Raw genomic sequence first — 19457 nt, 5'->3', positions numbered from 1 at the left:
TCTAGAAGGATATTGATACTTTGGAGAGAGTTCAGAGAAGGGCTACTAAACTCGTTCATGGATTACAGGATAAAACAAGGAAAGGTTAAAGACAGATGCTTAACATGCATAGCTTGGAGGAAAGACAAGACAGATGTGATAAGAAACATACATAAAGGGAATCAACACAGTAAAAGAGGAGACTATATTTAAAAGAAGAACTACCACAACAACAGGACATAGTCTTAAATTAGAGGGGCAAAAGGTTATTAAAATAATATCAGGAAATATTACTTTACTGACAGGGTAGTGGATGCATGGAATAGTCTTCCATCTGAAGTGGTAGAGGTTAACACAGTGAAGGAGTTTAAGCATGCATGGGATAGGCATAAGGCTATCCTAGCTATAAGATGAGGCCAGGGACTAATGAAAGTATTTGGAAAATTGGGCAGACTGGGTCGAATGGTTCTTATCTGCCGTCACATCCTATGTTTCTATGTTTCTATGTTTTTGTGATCAAAGTGCTAAATTGTAAGAGACATTCCATTGGTTTCAATGGTGATTATTCCGCATTTAACATTTTGGTCCAGAAAAGCACTTGTCATTGCTTTGATAAACCTTCCCTAATGTTTGATGATTATCACACAGGAACCTTGAGTGTTGCATAACTTTCTCTACAGGGTTACTCTAAGCACCACAACCCCTTCAGTGATATGAAGTAGTCAAGACACCTGGAATATGTATTACAGAATTACACTTTCATTAGTCCACCTTTGGCAGAATTATTATTGGCCAACACAGAAAAAATAGTTCCAAGCTGGCTATTGTCAATTCTGTGCATATTTCTAGGCACTGAATTGCATTCATTGGCTGAGAGGAAGGGCTGGGGGGGATCGACAGAAATTGGATGTCATCAATGGCCATAAAGGACCCTTGGATCCTAGCAGAGACCGACCCAGGTAAGAGGGCAAACTACTGCAAAGTCTGGTTCCCCTTTATCAAATAATACATTAAGCGCGCAAATATGTAACAAAAACAAAACAAAACAACAACATTTTTCTTTACTACAATTTCAATTTTGTAGACTCTGTTAAAGCCATTACTTTTATGCTAGTCGAGTTTTATCTAATGATAATCTGACCGACTTACTCTAATTTTTGAAATTCTTCAATAAGAGTTGATTTTTGCCGTGGAGTCATTCTAGCAAAAATTGTACCATTCAGCAAGATCTGCATGAGAAAGCAATGTTTAATATTGAAAATGTTTTCACTACCTAAAATATATAAGCGTTAGTGTAATAAAAGTGCCTATTCAATGTGCATACCATTATACATATATTACTTAAGGTGCAAGAGAAAAAAAAAACGTAAGATTTTTATCAGTTTAATTAACAAAACAAACTAGAATTTGCTTTAGTGCCTACAGATAATGGCACCAGACATACATTTTGTACGGAATTAATATTAAGTCAGAGTTCCGGGCTGCCTAAGTTACGTGTGCTGGAGGTGTAACTAGCCCCCTGTGCACAAGTGCACAAGTGCACATTTCTCTGTATGTGCACGATTTTAAGCTGAAGTGCTGTCTAAACATACTTCTACCTCAACAACCATTTCTAAAAGCAGAAGTGGTCATGGTGATTGCAGTAACTCTTTAAAGCAGCTCTGATATGGACATATGTTTTTTTTATTGTCCCACTGACTCTTTTTCTCCTTCTAGTTCCCCCAATTTGTTTTTTTTTTCACTGGTACCCAATTTTACTTTGATAAGGCTATTTTTTTGCTTGCTACTTCAATAGCCTGGCATTGTCGTTTGCTGACTGCCTTAATTTCCCCTTCATCCTCCCCACATGCATTTATGGTCTTGCGTAAGCTCCCCTTTCCACCACCCCTGTTGGTGGCTGTCTGGAAAAGCTTTCTTGGGAGCAACTAGCATGTCAACAAATAGAGCAAAATGTTCACATTGTGGGAAAATGGAAGACATGTGAGTCTTGCGAGATTGGAGCAGAGAGAGAGAATGGGAAGGTAAGTATTCTGGATGTTTATACTTGACAAAGGAAGCAGAGTTTGCCTTAAGCTCTACCCTTTGTCAAATTTTGTAAAACATGGGGAAAATACATAAAGCAAATTTGTTCCTTCTCTGCTTTATGTATTTTAGAAAAAAAAGTTTAACTAGCATTGCGACATAGTTCACAATTGTGTGGCCAGTAATTTTGACCTGGTTATTTCCTACCTATCTTGTTTTTTTTTAATTTTTATTACTTGCATTCCTCAAGAGTTCCATAAATATATTATAAATTTAGCTTGCTTTCTATATTTGGTCTCCTTCTTTGAATTGGAATAATCGTTAATTTCTATTTTTTTCTTGATTTCTCTGTTCTGTGTATTGCAGGATCTAATCTCTACCTTAATAATGTTCATATGTCAATATATGGGACCTCAACTTTATCTCAAGCAATATTCCAGGGGCATTCCCCACTGGACCAGTTCGTATGTACACGTAGTCTGTGTCTCTTGTTCGGGAGTGTGTTTCCACCGAACGCCTTACTACTACTTACTACTTTACATTGTAGCTGAGTATCATTTCTTCAGTGTATATGATAAAATATTTACAAAAATGTGAGGGGTGTACTCACTTTTTTGAGTACACCCCTAACCAGGTAGGCCTAGGAAGGGGATGACAATTTATGAGACCACTGTGCTTCCTGTCACTAATAATTTTAATACCTCTTCCTGCACATTGCATAGTGTATACTCAGTTGCCCAAAACCTGAGACCTGAGACACTTGTGCTGTGGGCCTCACGGCAGCTCTGCGCAGAAGAGGGGCAACCCACCACCAAGCTGTCCGAACGGTAGCCTCCTGGATACGTCCAGCAGCGAGACGCAGGTCCTACAGGCAAGTTCCCCAAGCCTCTAAAATGGCCGTCCGGCAGCGCAGACACCAAAGGGCCTCGGGGCGGGAAAAGACGCCGATACTCTCAAAAGTCTTACCCGACCGCACTCCTGGCTATCAACGCAGCTCTCAGCATCGCTTCCAAGCCAACGCTGCATCACAGGGAGCTGCGCAGCCACACACCATGAGGACACATACCGGAGCCGACCCCCGAAGTGAAGACGCCGGGCCATGCGGCCGCAAAGAACGGAACCCCTGGGCACTACTAAAATCCCAACTGCAAAGCAACGGCAAAGCTAACCAAGATGCAGCAAGACAACACCCAGGGAGACGAAACCAGTGGAGAGCTCCCTCACGACCCACTGGGGAAAAGCGTGAACCCCCACGTGTGCTCAAGACCCAGAAGAACTGCCTGACAGAGCGCCAGCGTTTCCCGGTATCAGGGGTCGGTTGAACTTTAACTGGACTTACCCGTTTGTACCAGAGTCCTGGAAATGGTTATGTACTTTCTCTTATGGTTTACCCTGATTTATTGCCTGCCCCGAAGCCCTTGCTAGTAACCTTTCATTTGAATTATCTGTCCCTTTACAGAATGATTACATATGTTTACCTATGTCTGTTCATGCATCACTAATCTGGCAAGCAACAACTTTGTAGAAGTATCTTGTTAGTTAGACAATCCACGCTAGCATCAGTACCAATCGGGGGGAGCTAGTCCGGATAGAATAGCCTGCATAATGGCCGTCCTCATTATATATTATAATCTCACTGCAGCCTGACGTCTTCTCCACTACAACTCTTAACATACTGCATACTCGCTACGAGTGTCCTATTTATGCCCTTACTAGTAGCAGTGACACGGCTATAATCACGCTGGATGCGGGTTCATGACTAGCATCTAACTTGCTTTTTAGCGTAATCTTGTAAGCCTGAGGCACAAGCCTGTTACCTACGCATGTTTTACACTATACCCAGGCTTTACAGTCAACTAAGACGGAGTTTAGAGCTATATCGCGCCCCACACTGGATACTCGCTAGCCTGGTTTAGCCTGCATACATAATTGCCACTTTCAGCCCTTATCACTCCCCAACACGAATAACATGGCATGGGGCTACACTACAAACCTATTTTTGATCTGATAAGCTTGCTGACACATGCATCCGCTAAGCCACATGTATAACCTGCCTGTGCAGGATAATCGATTAACCTCCTCCTAGTATGTGTATATGCATCCTATACCTCACCTGTTGACCTTGGTTACACGCAAACCACATGAAAATGCACAACTGTGAATCTTACAAGGTCTCAGAGACCCGCTGTTTATCAACTACTGCCAATCCTGACGCATAACTTAAACCTATTTTTCTCTTTTTATCTTGTTTCAAGCGTTGGTTACTCTTCTAAGCTACAGCGCATACAGTTGACCTTTCATGTTAATAAATTAAAAATGTGCAAAGTACCTATATACCCCAATGTTACTAACACCATTCAAACGTGTGTGGAATGCCGTCGGGGTACCACACGTTCATTGTAATACCTTCATGCACTACAAAAATAAAGAATTTAAAAAAAAAAAAAAGATAAATATATATATATATATATATTTTTTTTTTAAGTTAAGCTACTTGCATTTAATAGATGCTCCTCCAATGTAGAAACGACATGCTTACCAGTTTTACTTATCAACATTTGTAGTTTTAAATATATACATACCTTAGGTAAAATATCGTAAAAATGCTGCATTATAATTTCATAGGATTTTCCGCTCATTACAAAGTGATATTTTCCACGTAATGTTGGGTTGTATATTAAACCATTTGTACAATCAACATGTGTTTCCTACAAAAAAAAATAATGTATCTTTATTAATATAAAATTCACTTGGGCAATGGGAATAATAGCCTGTTATTACTTCAAAGGGCATTGTAGGCACCATAACCACTACAGTGTCAACCCATCAGCTGCCCTCAGCCAATAATTACTGTCTAAACCTAGCATGAGTTAAGATGATAATGCAGAAATCTGAACTTCTACTTTACCACAACTCAGATGATGACAGCATATATAACATGAACTGCAAACTGCAAACTGAGTTGTCAGTATCTCCCAGTCATCAACTCCCAGGTGTTACTGAATCTGGCGCTTGACCTCTAAATGTATGTATTTAGATGGCATGCACTTGTGAGTCCTTATATTGATATAAATGGACAAAAATTGAACATTGACCACTGTATTTACAATTTGGTCATAAACCAATTTATATATATAGCATTGGTCCCATTATAGTACATGCTATGTTGATACAGCAATTGAAGTGGTATCTTAGGAACGCCTTTATTTAGCTGGTTTTGGAATCTTGGTAACACATCTATATCTCACTGGTAGACATATAACAACATTCTCTTTGTTATACTAGAGTTGTTAACAGGTAAAATCTTTACATTTGTCACACTTTGTATAATAATGATGGATAAAAATGTAGCCATCTTTCTAGTGTTTTGTTTAAGGGATAAATCTTGTATATGATTTAGAAGTGTAAGGATTATTTTTAAGCAGCAAAGTATTTACCACATTTGTTCACAATCATATGTAAAGTTCCAATCTTTTTAAATGTTAGAAATGCTCTTTTATTCAACATCTCTCTATTGGAAACATGAAATTATTAATTTACTATACACTATAACTAGGGCTGCCATATCTACCATGTTTTCAGGGACACACATCATTTCATGTTAATTGGCAGCACATGAAAATGCTGACCTGTAGTATGGATAATTTATATCCTGCGTGATTCCTATTTGATCGATCACCTCATTTACTACACACCGTAGGGCAGAACTTTCTGTATGATGTCCATCAATTTGTATGAATAATATGTATCCTTGAAAACATGGTGGATATGATATCCCTAACTATAATTTCAATCAGATGAAGTAGTTATAGTAGATACAGTGTCAATTTAATATAATGTTTCACATGAATCATAAGTACGGTATAATAGCACAGAATATACTTTTGACTGATGTCCATTTAGCTGGGTGTCATGAATAGCCTTCCATGTAATTGACGCAGGCATATCTTTTGTGCTTTCATTGGCGTCTATCAATATAATCTGGCTGTCACTGGAAATCATACCACAATTCTTCCCAACTGTCATTGCTGTTTGTAGATTGTCACCTTCACAGAGAAACACAGATACAGGTACATGTTACAGGTACATGTTAAGGAACTACTAAACATTAGTTGACTAGCACCGTAAGTACAATGATTGAATAATAAAAACAGAGACCAGTACAGAGCAATGATGACTAACATGTGATGTGATAGAAATTTGAATAATACATTTAAGGTTTACATATTAACTATAGCATTCAAAATATATACTATATGACTATAAAATAAAAAGCTCTCTTCATAAATTAATGCTAAAATAATGAATAAACGTATATACATTAAATAAATTTGGTTTGGCCAAATCACTTTGTCCAAAAATAACATTTATTCAGTGTAGTTAGCCATGCAAAATATTTGAGAAAACAATTCAGACAAACCAAAATGGTCACAAAAATGGGCCAGTCAGGGTACTGTAAAATATATACCGTACATATAAAGTATTTTTTTAAATTGCTGATCCATTTTTCCCTCTGTTGGTTACTTCCCATATGATTTGTAAATGCAATCAATGCTAGTGGCTACCCCCTAATCATCTTTTCCCATCCATCATGTCTTTTTTTGGCACTATTGATGGAACTTCCAAATCATGAATCAAACCAACATACTTATCCATTGCACAAGTTGTTTGATTAAACGTCCATATGGAACTTCAAAGTTAGGGAATTCGGGCAAGCCGTTGATCAGCCTAAATTCAGACAGACTATAATTTGGCCAACAACAAATGCATAAGCCTAATAATTAATACCGCGATTGTTAATACTCATTTCATTCTCAAACGTAATGTACCTGTAACCATCACAGTTCTTATATTTGCATCAATGAGCTCCTTCAACACTGCATTTGTCTCAGGCTTTAGGCGATTTTCCATGATCAAAAATCCTAGAAATGTAAGCTCTGATTCCACTGCCTCCCTTTAACAGACATAGAGTAATAATATAATATCATTTACATATATAAATTCATCATAGACTCTCTGAATACGCAATTATTTAGCACCATGATACACCACTGATTTGAGTCCCCTGTTAAACCAATTTTTATTTGTTTACTTTTGGATCAATGCTATAAAACTGTATTTTCAGAAATCCTTGTTTAAATTTTAATATTGGCCTTTTATTTTTATTTTTTAGAATGTTTATTTTTCTCTAAAACAATTGACAGTGTACAATCATAGCTGCAGCAGCATATAAACATTCTCCATGTTTGCTAACAGCCCTTTATTTAAAAACAAAATAGGATTTAGAAAGGACAGGTTAGAAACACTGGTTGGATTTAATAATAATCTCTTTTATCTTCTCTTTCATTTTAATGTAAATTGTTGACATACTTCTGCTTAGATTCAACGTTTTAAACAAATGTATTCACAAGTTAATTGCTTAAACCACTACACTTTTCGAGAGGAGTATTCTGAATTATATGATACTCCTCTGTTTATCAATAAAATGGTACACAAAGAAAGTACAAACAAGTCTTCAGAAATTTCAAATATAATTGAAATACCCAGCATGACGGCATTCCATATCTAAACCAATTTTTGGATAGAAAGATTTCGAAATGTGCCGACTGATAATGCTAAAGGGAAATTATAAGCCTTAAAGGACCACTCTAGTGCCAGGAAAGCATACTCGTTTTCCTGGCACTAGAGTGCCCTGAGGGTGCCCCCACCCTCAGGGACCCACTCCCGCCCGGCTCTGGAAAGGGGAAAGGGGTAAAACCTTACCTTTTTCCAGCGCTGGGCGGAGAGATCTCCTCCTGCTCTCCTCCTCCGATCCTCCTCTTCTCCTCCCCGTCGGCTGAATGCGCACGCGCGGCAAGAGCTGCGCGCGCATTCAGCCGGTCACATAGGAAAGCATTCACAATGCTTTCCTATGGACGCTGGCGTGCTCTCACTGTGAAAATCACAGTGAGAAGCACGCAAGCGCCTCTAGCGGCTGTCAATGAGACAGCCACTAGAGGACATAGGGGGAAGGCTTAACCCATTCATAAACATAGCAGTTTCTCTGAAACTGCTATGTTTCTGAAAAAATGGGTTAACCCTAGAAGGACCTGGCACCCAGACCACTTCATTAAGCTGAAGTGGTCTGGGTGCCTAGAGTGGTCCTTTAACCCCTTAACCCCTTAAGGACACATGCCATGTGTGACATGTCATGATTCCCTTTTATTCCAGAAGTTTGGTCCTTAAGGGGTTAAAAGTATGAATTTACCAAATAAAATTGTCAAGGTAATTCAAGGGGAGTGGTAGGATCTGATGGATCTCTCCTGACAAAGCCCCCATAAGTCCTAAAGCATTAGACTACTCTGTGTGCTGATGCTGGATGAAATATAAAAATACATTTGTTATATCTTGGGATGCTGTAGTCACCAGGACCATTTCAACTTAATGTAGTGGTTCTGGTGTCTACAGCCTGACATTGCAGTCTCAGCAATGCAAACACTGCCTTTTCAGAGAAAAGGTAACCTAAACAGCAACTCCAGCACTATAGTGTTGGGAATATATGCATGTATACACTATAGTGTTTCTTTGATGAATCTGTCACTGTGGCTTTCTGATTGACAAAAGGAGTGCATGTCAGGGTTATAATAAAAAAAGCATATCTAAAACTAAATGAGTTAGGGAGTCAGGCTGCAATGATAATGTAGGATTTTATATCATATAAATACATCATTGCAATTGTATTGCACACATCTGTCAACCATGTGCTCATGTGGTTTATAGGCAAATGTGCGGATCATTTAATGATCAGTTGTGAAGGGAAATGTATTGATCTAACATTTCATTGTGAAAATGTTGTAAAGGAATGTATATGTAGTCCATCTCAGGTTCTTACCTGCCTAATTGTTCTAGTTGTGGAAGTAGTCCAATTTCCAATGATCGATATGCCAGTCCAATAACTCGAAAACCTTGCATTGTATAGATATCAAGTGTTTCTGAAAAACGCTGGGGAACTGATTGGGAAGCAAGCAGTTAATGTCAAGATAACAGCTAACACACCCCTTCCCATTGAAAGAAAGCAAGCAAGCAAACAAGTGCTAGGAAAACGAGTTTAGTTTCCATTTAAAAATGTTTCATTGTTAAAAAAAATAGAAATTAATGAGCAGATTAATTAAATACTTGAAAATTAACTATTTATTCATTTTTCACAAATCATTAAGCCTGCTTGTTATGTAAATTTGATGTCTGTCTATCTATCTATCTATCTATCTATCTGTCTGTTTGCAAACTGTTAAGTTGAACCACGTGTTGCAACTCAAAATATAAATGGCTGCACACTGACAAAAATGACAAAATAACTTAAATAACCACTTTCACCAGAGTGGTCGGCACAAGGATAATTTTAAAGAAGGACTACAAATGCACAAGGTCATGCAATCTTTCCAGCTGAAAAAAAGCTTTGTCCTGTAACTGAATACTATCATATTATGCTGCAAGGCACATAATCCAGTTGTATTATGACTTCAATAAAAACTCAAGATTGCATTTCATGGTATTTAAAAGAACAAGCTGGCCAGGGGAGCTTGACGCTGAGATGGACCAGACACCATTTATTATTATGTTATTATAATGTTATTATTTATATAACGCCAACAAATTCCACAGAGCTTTACAGTGGGTGGATGAACAAGCGTAGTTGTAAGCAGACAAGTTGGACACACAGGAACAGAGGGGTTGAGGGCCCTGCTCAATATGCTGCATGCTAGAGGGAGTGGGGTAAAGTAACACAAAAGGTAAGGATAGTATTAGACTAATGACAGTTGCAAGAGAGGAATCAGTCTGGAGCTATTAACAGTTTAACTGATGCGCTTTTATGAAGAAGTGGGTTTTTAATGATTTCTTGAAGGATTGGAGACTGGGTGAGCATCTAACGGAGAAGGGAAGTGAGTTCCACAGGAATGGTGCAGCCCTCGAGAAGTCTTAAAGACAAGCATCATCGGTGGGAGTACGGACAGAAGATAGACGTAAGTCTTCAGCAGAGCGTAAGGGCCTAGACGGGACATACTTGTGTATTAGAGAGGATAGATAGGTGGGAACAGCATTATGTAGAGATTTGAAAGAAATAACCAGAATTAAAAATTTAGCCCTATATCTTACAGGAATGCAATGTAGGGACTGACAGAAGGATGAGTCGTGGGCGGTGCGGGCGGACAGGAAGATGAGCCTCGCCGCCGCATTCATTATGGACTGTAACGGTGCAAGTTGGGAGCACGTAAGACCAATGAGAAGTGGAGTACAGTAGTCAAGGTGAGAAAGAACAGTGGAATGGACCAGCACCGTAGTCGCATCTGGCATTAAGTAGAGTCGAATGCAAACAATGTTTTTGAGATGGAAGCAGCAAGATTTGGCGATAGACTGAACATGAGGCATGAAGGAGAGGTCAGAGTCAAAGAGAACACCTAGGCAGCGAGCCTGCGTGGTGGAGCTGATGGTAGCACCGTTGACATGGAGGGAGACAGAAACAGAGTAGCCACACTTGTGGGAACAAAGACCAGAATTTCAGTTTTGTTCAAGCTGAGTTTAAGGAAGTGGGAAGCCATCCAGTTAGAGGCAGTCAGAGACAGTGGTCAAGTGGGATGGGGAGAGATCAGGAGAGGACAGATAGATGTGTGTGTCATCCACATAGAAATGATATTGGAAGCCAAAAGGAGCTAATAAGTTTACCAAGGGAGGCAGTATAGATGGAGAACAGTAAGGGACCAAGGACCGAATCTTGGGGCACACCAACAGAGAGGAGTTGGGGAGAAGAAGTAGAGCCAGAGAAAGAAACACTGAAAAAGTGCTGGGAGAGGTAGGAGGAGCACCAGGAGAGAGCAATATCTTGTAGAACAATATTGCAGAGGATAAGAAGAAGCTGATGAAGATCCACAGAAGCCACAGAAAGGTCAAGGAGAATTAGGATAGAGTAGTGACTGCGAGATTTTGCAGCGAGTAGATCATTGGATACTTTGGTCAGTGCCGTTTCTTCAGAGTGCTTAGAACGGAAACCAGACTGAAGTGGGTCTAGCAGAGAATTGGACTTGAGGAAGTTTGTCAATCTCGCATACACAACTCTTTCAAGGATCTTGGATGCAAAAGGCAGTAGCGAGATAGGTGTGGTGACATTCTGTCATCAAACTAATATGGTGACCAGGGGTCATGTGACCAAGTTCAAGTAGATCTTTCTTACAGGGGAATAAGCTTTACCCTTTGATATGGTAATTGGGTAATTCAATACCTTTACAAGTCAGGAAAGATATAACCACTTCCCCCTATCCTCATTCCTGTCTGTTCCTTCTTGGCTGTGCTGCAGAGCAGATGTGCAGACGCCATGTGCTATCATGGTGAACTATGTTACACTCTGTTGCTTCCTTTTCTTCCTTGGTGGATGTGATGTTCAACTTGCAGCAGTGAGCCATTACTAGATGTGAAGGCCTAACCGTGGGTGAGATCAAACATGTGGGGAAGGGGATTACTATATAGATAGATAGATTTAAAAAGGGTTGTTGCTTCGTGGGTCTGGGCTGTGTGTTTGTGATAAATTTATAGTATTGTGTTGTTGCCTTCTAATAAATACCTTTTAATGTAGACGAACCTTGTGTAATATATATATATATATTAATTTGGTGATATACCACAATAGGACGGTAGTTGGACAGGGTGTTAGGGTCAAGATTGGGCTTCTTTAGACTTGGGGTTGTAGTTGCATGTTTGAAGGGTGATGGAAATATGCCAGAGGAGAGAGAGAGATTGAGAATTTTAGTGAGAGGTAGAGAAAGAGAAGAAGACAGAGTACAGATGAGATGCGAGGGAATTGGATCTAGTGAGCAGGTGGTGGGGCGGGAGGACTGGAGCAGAGCAGAAACCTCTTCTGATGTAGCGGGTGTGAATGAACATAGAACAGCAGAGGGAGTGAGGTTAGGGGAAGTATTGTAAGGGGAAGAAGAAAGATGAGAGATCTCTTCCCTGATTGTCAGTGAAGTGAGTTGCAAAGTCTGAGGCGGTCAAGTTAGTAGGTGGAGGAGGAACAATAGGACGAAGAAGAGAGTTAAATGTGTGATATAGTCGTTTGGGTTTTCGGGAGAGTGTGATTATGAGGGTATTGAAGTAATTTACTTTTGCAGAGAAAAGAGCCAAGCTGTATGAGTGCAGCATAAATTTATAGTGGTGAAAGCCAGACGCACAGTGAGACTTTCTCCAACAGCGTTCAGCAGTTCTGGAGCATTTTTGGAGATATCGAGTCAGCTTGGTGTGCCAAGGTTGTTGTTGGGGCGCTCGCTGCATTTAAATGTAGGAGGTGCCATGATGTCTAGTTGAGAGGAGAGGGTGGAATTGTAGAAGGAGGTTGCAGAGCTAGGACAGGTGAGGTTTGACATAGGTAAAAGGAGAGTTTACAGATTAGTGGAGAAATGCTCTAGGTCAAGACTAGAGTTGAGCGGACACCTGGATGTTCGGGTCCGGCGGGTTTGGCCGAACTTGACCCCAAACTTGACCCTGAACCCGAACCCCATTGAAGTCAATGGGGACCCAGACTTTTGGCCACAAAAATGCCTCTAAAAATCTCCTGGAAAGGGCTAGAGAGCTGCAAAAGGAAGTAAAATGGGAGTAAGAATAGGACAAGTGTCCTGCAAACAAATGTGGATAGGGAAATCACTTAAATACCATAAAATACCTAAAAATTAAAAATACAGCTGAGCCATAAAATACCACTAGATGGAATCTTTGATTTTAGCTTTGGAAGAACATAAATCAAAATCTAAAGCATGGCTGTCAGGAGGATCGACAGAATTATCCATTTGAGAGAGGGTTGGAGTGCAGGGTATTCTCTTTCATTGTTCAAACTGAACTCAACTCCTGATGCATGGAGAAAAAGCCTTCACAAGCATCTGCTAATGTGTACATAGTTTATACTAAGTGACCCATAGGTTGAGGAGACGGTGACCGTGGCGGTGTAGGTGGAAGCAGCGGTGGAGGAGGAGGAGGTAGACAACACTGTGTTTTTTTTTTTTTATTATTATGATTTTTTTTTTTAAATTGTGGTAGCCCCCAAAATATTGGAACATACAAAAAAAAGAAACATTTGCAGCCTGCGGTGCATTTCTTGCAGTCCTTATGCATGGAGAAATGCTCATCTCCTGATGCATGGAGAAAAAGCCTTTTCAAGCCGCTGCTAATGTGTACATAGTTTATACTAAGTGACCCATAGGTTGAGGAGGCAGTGACCGTGGCGGTGTAGGTGGAAGCAGCGGTGGAGGAGGAGGAGGTAGCCAACACTATTTTTTATTTATTTATTTTTGTTTGTTTTTTATTGGGGTGGCCCCTAAAATATTGGGACATATAAAAAAAGAAAACTCTGTTCCGCAGAGCGACTGACCCGTGCGTGCTGCAGCTGAAACTCCACTATTGCCTGCTACTGCTCGCACAGTCTCATGAGGCGGTGAGCCGGAAGGCCGAAGTTACGCTGCAGCGCAGACAGGCAAGCATCAGCAGGGTGAGAATGCCAAAAGCGCGCACAGATGGCCCGCACTTTCTGCAGCAGCTCTGATATATTAATTACCTCATTATTATTGAGTCTGCTCACTGGTGCATATAGGGCATTCCTAGTGTTCTTTATGGAATGCTGTACAGTGTTATAATGTCTGTCTTTTAAGTAGATTTTCAGTGCCTTACAAGGTCAAAAATAGTTCCTACCATTACACTTGGATTAACCAGAATAACGAAAAACTAACATTATGTTCACAATGCTCTTAACATGTGTATAATCAGAACTATGATGCCTTATGATCTGAAAAAACAGGTATGAAGGCTTAAAGGGAAACTCCAGTGCCAGGAAAACGATCCGTTTTCCTGGCACTGGAGGGTCCCTCTCCCTCCCACCCCCCAATCCCCAGTTGCTGAAGGGGTGAAAACCCCTTCAGTCACTTACCAGGGGCAGCGACAGGTCCCACGTCGCTGCTTCCTCCTCCCCCGCCGCTCCTCCTTCTGGTTACGTCGGCCGGTGGGCGAGACTGATCTCGCCCGCCGGCCGAGGAGACCTAATGCGCATGCGCGGCAATGCCGCGCATGCGCATTAGCGCACCCCATAGGAAAGCATTGAAAATGAATTTCAATGCTTCCCTATGGGGAATAGAGCGACGCTGGAGGTCCTCACACAGCGTGAGGACATCCAGCGACGCTCTAGCACAGAAAACCTGTGCTATGAAGCAGGAAGTGTCCTCTAGTGGCTGTCTAATAGACAGCCACTAGGGGAGGACTTAACCCTGCAAGGTAATTATTGCAGTTTTAAAAAAACTGCAATAATTACACTTGCAGGGTTAAGGGTAGTGGGAGTTGGCACCCAGACCACTCCAATGAGCCGAAGTGGTCTGGGTGCCTGGAGTGACCCTTTAACTACCTGCCTTCAAGCAAGCAGATTAATTACCTGCCTGGAAGAAGAGTTGTAGATAGAATAAACATGTATTAATGGAAATGTTACAAAGTTAATGTTTTTAATGTTCCGTAATTGTATGATTATATTTACTACTCTGAATACATGACTGACTTTCATGAAAGCATCAGGCTTTAACAACAGATTCTTGACCTTACACATGCCCATGGTTTTCTAAAAATAACATGGTTAAATCCAATTTTTTAATATGGTAATACTTTATTTCTCTTTCATGCTTGCTCAGTATTACTGCATTTACTGCAACCTTTCCTCACCCGTCTACTCATCTTATTCTTGTGTTCATTGTCTAATTCCTTCTCACTACTCTTTACGCAACTGTTTTTCTTAAAGGCACTTTTTCCTGCCCCACTCTCGTACATCTGAAAACCCTTTAGTTCACTAATTAGAAGGGTCGGTAGCACAGCTTCAAGTCACGCCTCCAAGCCCTCTGGGTATGGAAACAGTAACTTTCCAAGTCTCGTACCGTAACATACTATGATGTCATGTGCGCATGCACAGTGCTATCATGGACAGCCATAGAGAATTATTGTATTCACTGATTCTCTATGGCAGAATCTTGGGAGCTTTGCAGTAAATGCCACGCGTGCACTTAAAGTCTCCCAGTGCTCCTCTATGGCACGCATCCATTGTGACACAACCCAATGAGGAGGGATACTCGCCCCTGGAGAAAACATGAATAATAAGTTTTAGTTTAGTTATATTATTTCTATTTTTATACAGATATAAATTCCTAATGCTACAGTGTTCCTTTGATGTATATATGTTTTTTGTTGTCCATGTTTACAGTACGATCCTTACTTTTTAATTTTCACCATGGTTCTTGGGGATTTTGTTCACATTCATGTTAAAACAATAGAAGTGTGTGACATATTCCAATCTACAAAGACTTGAGATGTAACCTACAGTACAACAAAACTTTTGTTTTGTTTTTTATGGTACTTCCCACATGATAACTACTTATATTGGAAACAAATCTCACAGTAAGTCCTGTTAATAAAAATATATATACATAAACCAAAAACTTGTAGGAAAAAAGGATTTACTTGCTTAATGCATTTGTTTTATTTTAACCGTATTATACTACCTGTAAAATTCATGGACATGCACCTCAACATTTTAGCCTGGATAATGATAGGATTTTTCTCTATGTTTGCAAGTGTATCAATATATTAAAGCTTTGAAATTGATTAAAAACAAAACAAAAACACTGCACTATTGATTTTTTATGTTCACTATATACTACCATGAAGTGGATACTATTGAGTGGATATATCCCTAGAGGGAAAATACGCCTGAATCTGTAACTCTTTTTGTAAGTGCATTATATATCTATTTTAGAAAGTGTTGTTGCTTATGATAGCATGTCTGTAACATTGTTTTTTTAAGATACATCCATTTTAAGTGCATCCTCAAAATGTTTTGTACTGTGTTACCGTCTTCAAGGACTACAATTAACCTTCAGCCTTAGGTACAGGCTTTATAATTTTGTAAGTGTTTCAATTCACTGGTGGTGGAGATTGTTACCAATACGAGTATCACTCTTTGCTTTTATGGTATACTTTTATGTTTTCAGTGTTTCTGTGAGGAGAACTCATCAATGTGATCTCAATATTAGTGCTGGTAGTTTAGTAATTTTTGTTACTGTCATGTTAATTTATACTTACTTTATCAGTGAGACTGGAGAAGACAAGAGTGAAAACAGAGTGGGAGACATTGAGATAGAGAATGAAGTAGATATTTAATAGAGGAGGTAAAGTAAGCGTAGTAGGGACTGGCTGTTATGTCTTAAGTACTGTATATTTAACTTTGAATACTCCTATGCTATAAAGAGTGAGTAGAAGATATCATCATAGGCATGTCATCCACTCAATGCAGAGGGTCTGATAGGGGCATGAAAAAATAAATTTGCTGTACATGCGAGGGCCAGTGCGTGTGCACCAGGAATGACAGTATGAGTATTGCAGGGTTTATTTTGTATTAATTTTGCACTCAAAACTCTTTGTCTTGTTACATTATAGTTTCAGTTAACTTTTTTTTAATTACCAGTTTCAGGTTTACAGTAGCGGATAACCATCTCTGGAGCTCCTTTTAAATAAACTGTGAGGCTCTCTTCCCCTATGACCTGTGTCACAACAGACATACGCTGTAAAGTGGAGGAGAATGGGAATTGATGCAGAATGGAGATTCCCTCAACGGGGACCTGATTGCAAAACAAAAACACATTTTACTAAGAGATTATTTATTATGTGTCAATAATAAGTGTTAGAAGAGTATAAACAGTTAAACACACTGTAAAAAAAACAGAAAACACAAACACACTGAAAATAGAATTTTCATATAGTATTTAAAAACTACTTAGATATTTTAATGTTGATAACCTCTTTTAATTGTGATCAAGTATTAGAATCTACAGAATATTATGACATAATACTTCTACTAGTAATAATAATATGGAAATAAAAAAGTGAGCATATAATATTATGCAAAATCTGTATCTTCTCAAACTTTGAGAATTTTTTAAAGCACTTTTATGAGTGGTCCAAGGTTCACCAGCTTATTTGCCAGTTCTGCCTTGTGCTCCTACAGTGCCTGTACCTTGTCAGCCATATTGCTATGTGACATGCAAAGCTCCCCCTTATTGACCTCTAAATGATCTGTCCTCCTGCCCAAGTCAGCAAAATCCTTCCTCAGTTTGGCCATCACTGTGTAGAAGTCCTCTGAAATAGTGGCCTGCTAGTTGGAAAACATAGCGTGGAGGATATTCCTGAATGTAGGCGAGTTGTCTGCCATATTTTGTAGGAGATCCAACTCTGTCATGGTTTCTGATTCTGTCAAAGACATTGCTTCGTATCCACCACTTTGGTCATGCCAGTGCTGTACTTTCTTGGCTGATGCTGAGATTTTAAGGATTTCCACAATTTAGGGTGTCTTGTTGGTGTGTGTACCCTTGACTCTCTGGGGTCTCCACTTAAGGATAGCCATTGTAAAAGATGCTTGAGGGCTGGTATTGTTGAGGAGCTACTCTACCATGAGACTTTCCTCTCTGCATCTCAACCCATGCCCTCTATTTTGTTTTTGTTTTTTAAAAGTTATTCATTTTTGTTTTGTTTTTGGATGCAGCTATAATTTCAGACTTGAAATGCCCCTTTCCTTTTGATTTTTTTTTTTCTGAGATATTGCTATTGCTATTATCGTTGTTAAATGTATCATTCTACTTTTATTAAAAGGGTTTTTGTTAAATTCACACACTCTCTGATTTTCACATGTATGGAAAATGTTCATTGAATAAAGAATTAAAAAGTAAAAAAAAAAAAATATATATATATATTTTCCTCTTTCCACTTCTTGGTTCCTGAATATTTTCAAATTTCCCTTTGTTAAACTTAAAAGAAAGTCACCTATAATTGCAAATATGCATTCTTGCTGTTTTGGATGAAATAAAACTTTCATCCACAACCACAATTTGTTGATTTAACTGACAAAGTACATCAGTAAAATCATGATAAAATGCCCATCACAACTCTTTCTCCCTGGTTAGCTAGTCCTACTCCTTTTGATCAAATATGTTCTACCACCCCTTTCACAATGGTCAAATATCCTCTCTCTACTCTGCCCTGTCTACTCAGTACTTTAAAACTGCATTGCCACTCTCAAATTGTATGTTCTAAAACAAAGAAAGAATGGCATCCAAGTAAGATATGTTGATTTATTTTACTCTATGTCCACTTAGCTAGATAGTCATGCCCTATTCCCTCTGGATAAATATTGTGTTTACCTTAATAAACACCATGAAATTATATCAGTTATTGAGTAATATTTTAATAATGGTCTGATATGACACCCTGTGAAGCTCAAAAACAAGTGTGTCGATAGGTGCAAAGATAACTTTGTTGCGGTGGTCTTTCCACTAAGATAAAATGGCTGCAGCATTAAAATCAATTAAATGGGTAGATCCATGAGTGGCTCTTCCAATATTGAGTTGGAAGTTACATTACAGCATATTGAGCATGAATGCACCAGTGTTTACAGAAAAAGATTTTGTCTATTCTACATAATACAGTAATTTTATAATATACTACATTATGAAGATTTAATTAATCTGCCCTACCTGCATACAGATTAGCTGTTTCTGTAACAAAAATCATGTGGGAAAAATCTTTGACACATTTAGATTTTTTTTAATTAAATCATTTTTGTGTATGCTATATATATTTATGTAGGTATATATATATATATATATATATATATATATATATATATACACACACACACACATACATATATACATTTAACACATGATAGGTCATAAATATAGTCAACCATGACAGTTGAATTCAGTATTGAGGTATGTTGCCATAGATCTCTTAAAGGATATTAGATTGAATGAAGATTTGACTGTGTCCGTGAGGTTATACCATAATTGCTGTGCTTTACTTTATTTTTGTATTGCAATATGCTAAATAAAGTGCTGGTAATGGTTCGGAGGTCACAGGAGGTGGGAACAGTTGGGGAGAGCATTCTACTCAGGTAGGGTGGAATGATTTTGAATATTTTGAGTATTAGTTTTATGCCGCAGATGGACATAACAGTGATAGATGCAATAGAATATCAAAATAAGTAGTTTCAGTATGTGTTTGTACTACAATTGACTGGCATTCTGTGTTGACACTAAATCTACTGGATTAAATTATCTAAGCAGAGTAAAGGTTTAGGGTATAGAGAGGGTACATAATGTTGGTTTAAGAGTAAACATTTCAGTTGAGACAAAAAATATGTCATATATAACATACAAACACATACAGAACATTATTAGACATTTTGCATGACAATATGGTATCAGATCCCCATGACAGCAGTCTGTGAGTGAGAGTTTTATGCAGCCAGGGGTAAAGATATCCAGATTAACCACAGGCTCCATTAAGACATTGGATTCCTCATTTCCCTCCAGAAAGAATATATATATATATATATATATATATATATATTGTATAGA

The 19457-nt window shown here is 38.9% G+C and overlaps 1 protein-coding gene across 1 annotated transcript in view; it reads right to left on the bottom strand.

Moving 5' to 3' along the window:
- The window catches only part of LOC134586877 (probable cation-transporting ATPase 13A5), a 145596-nt gene that overhangs the window by 27324 nt on the left and 98815 nt on the right, over nucleotides 1-19457 (bottom strand). The window contains exons 16-21 of the mRNA XM_063442780.1: nucleotides 16508-16664; nucleotides 8873-8990; nucleotides 6831-6955; nucleotides 5884-6047; nucleotides 4584-4709; nucleotides 1129-1208 (exon numbers count right to left, since the gene is read on the bottom strand). Coding sequence (XP_063298850.1) covers nucleotides 1129-1208; nucleotides 4584-4709; nucleotides 5884-6047; nucleotides 6831-6955; nucleotides 8873-8990; nucleotides 16508-16664 — 770 coding nt within the window. The remainder of the gene's footprint in view (nucleotides 1-1128; nucleotides 1209-4583; nucleotides 4710-5883; nucleotides 6048-6830; nucleotides 6956-8872; nucleotides 8991-16507; nucleotides 16665-19457) is intronic.

The sequence above is a fragment of the Pelobates fuscus genome, chromosome 2, assembly GCF_036172605.1.
Source record: "Pelobates fuscus isolate aPelFus1 chromosome 2, aPelFus1.pri, whole genome shotgun sequence".
In the NCBI taxonomy this organism is placed as follows: domain Eukaryota; kingdom Metazoa; phylum Chordata; class Amphibia; order Anura; family Pelobatidae; genus Pelobates; species Pelobates fuscus.
Note: the sequence above shows the minus strand (reverse complement) of the source record. Positions and strands in the feature narration are given on the sequence as shown.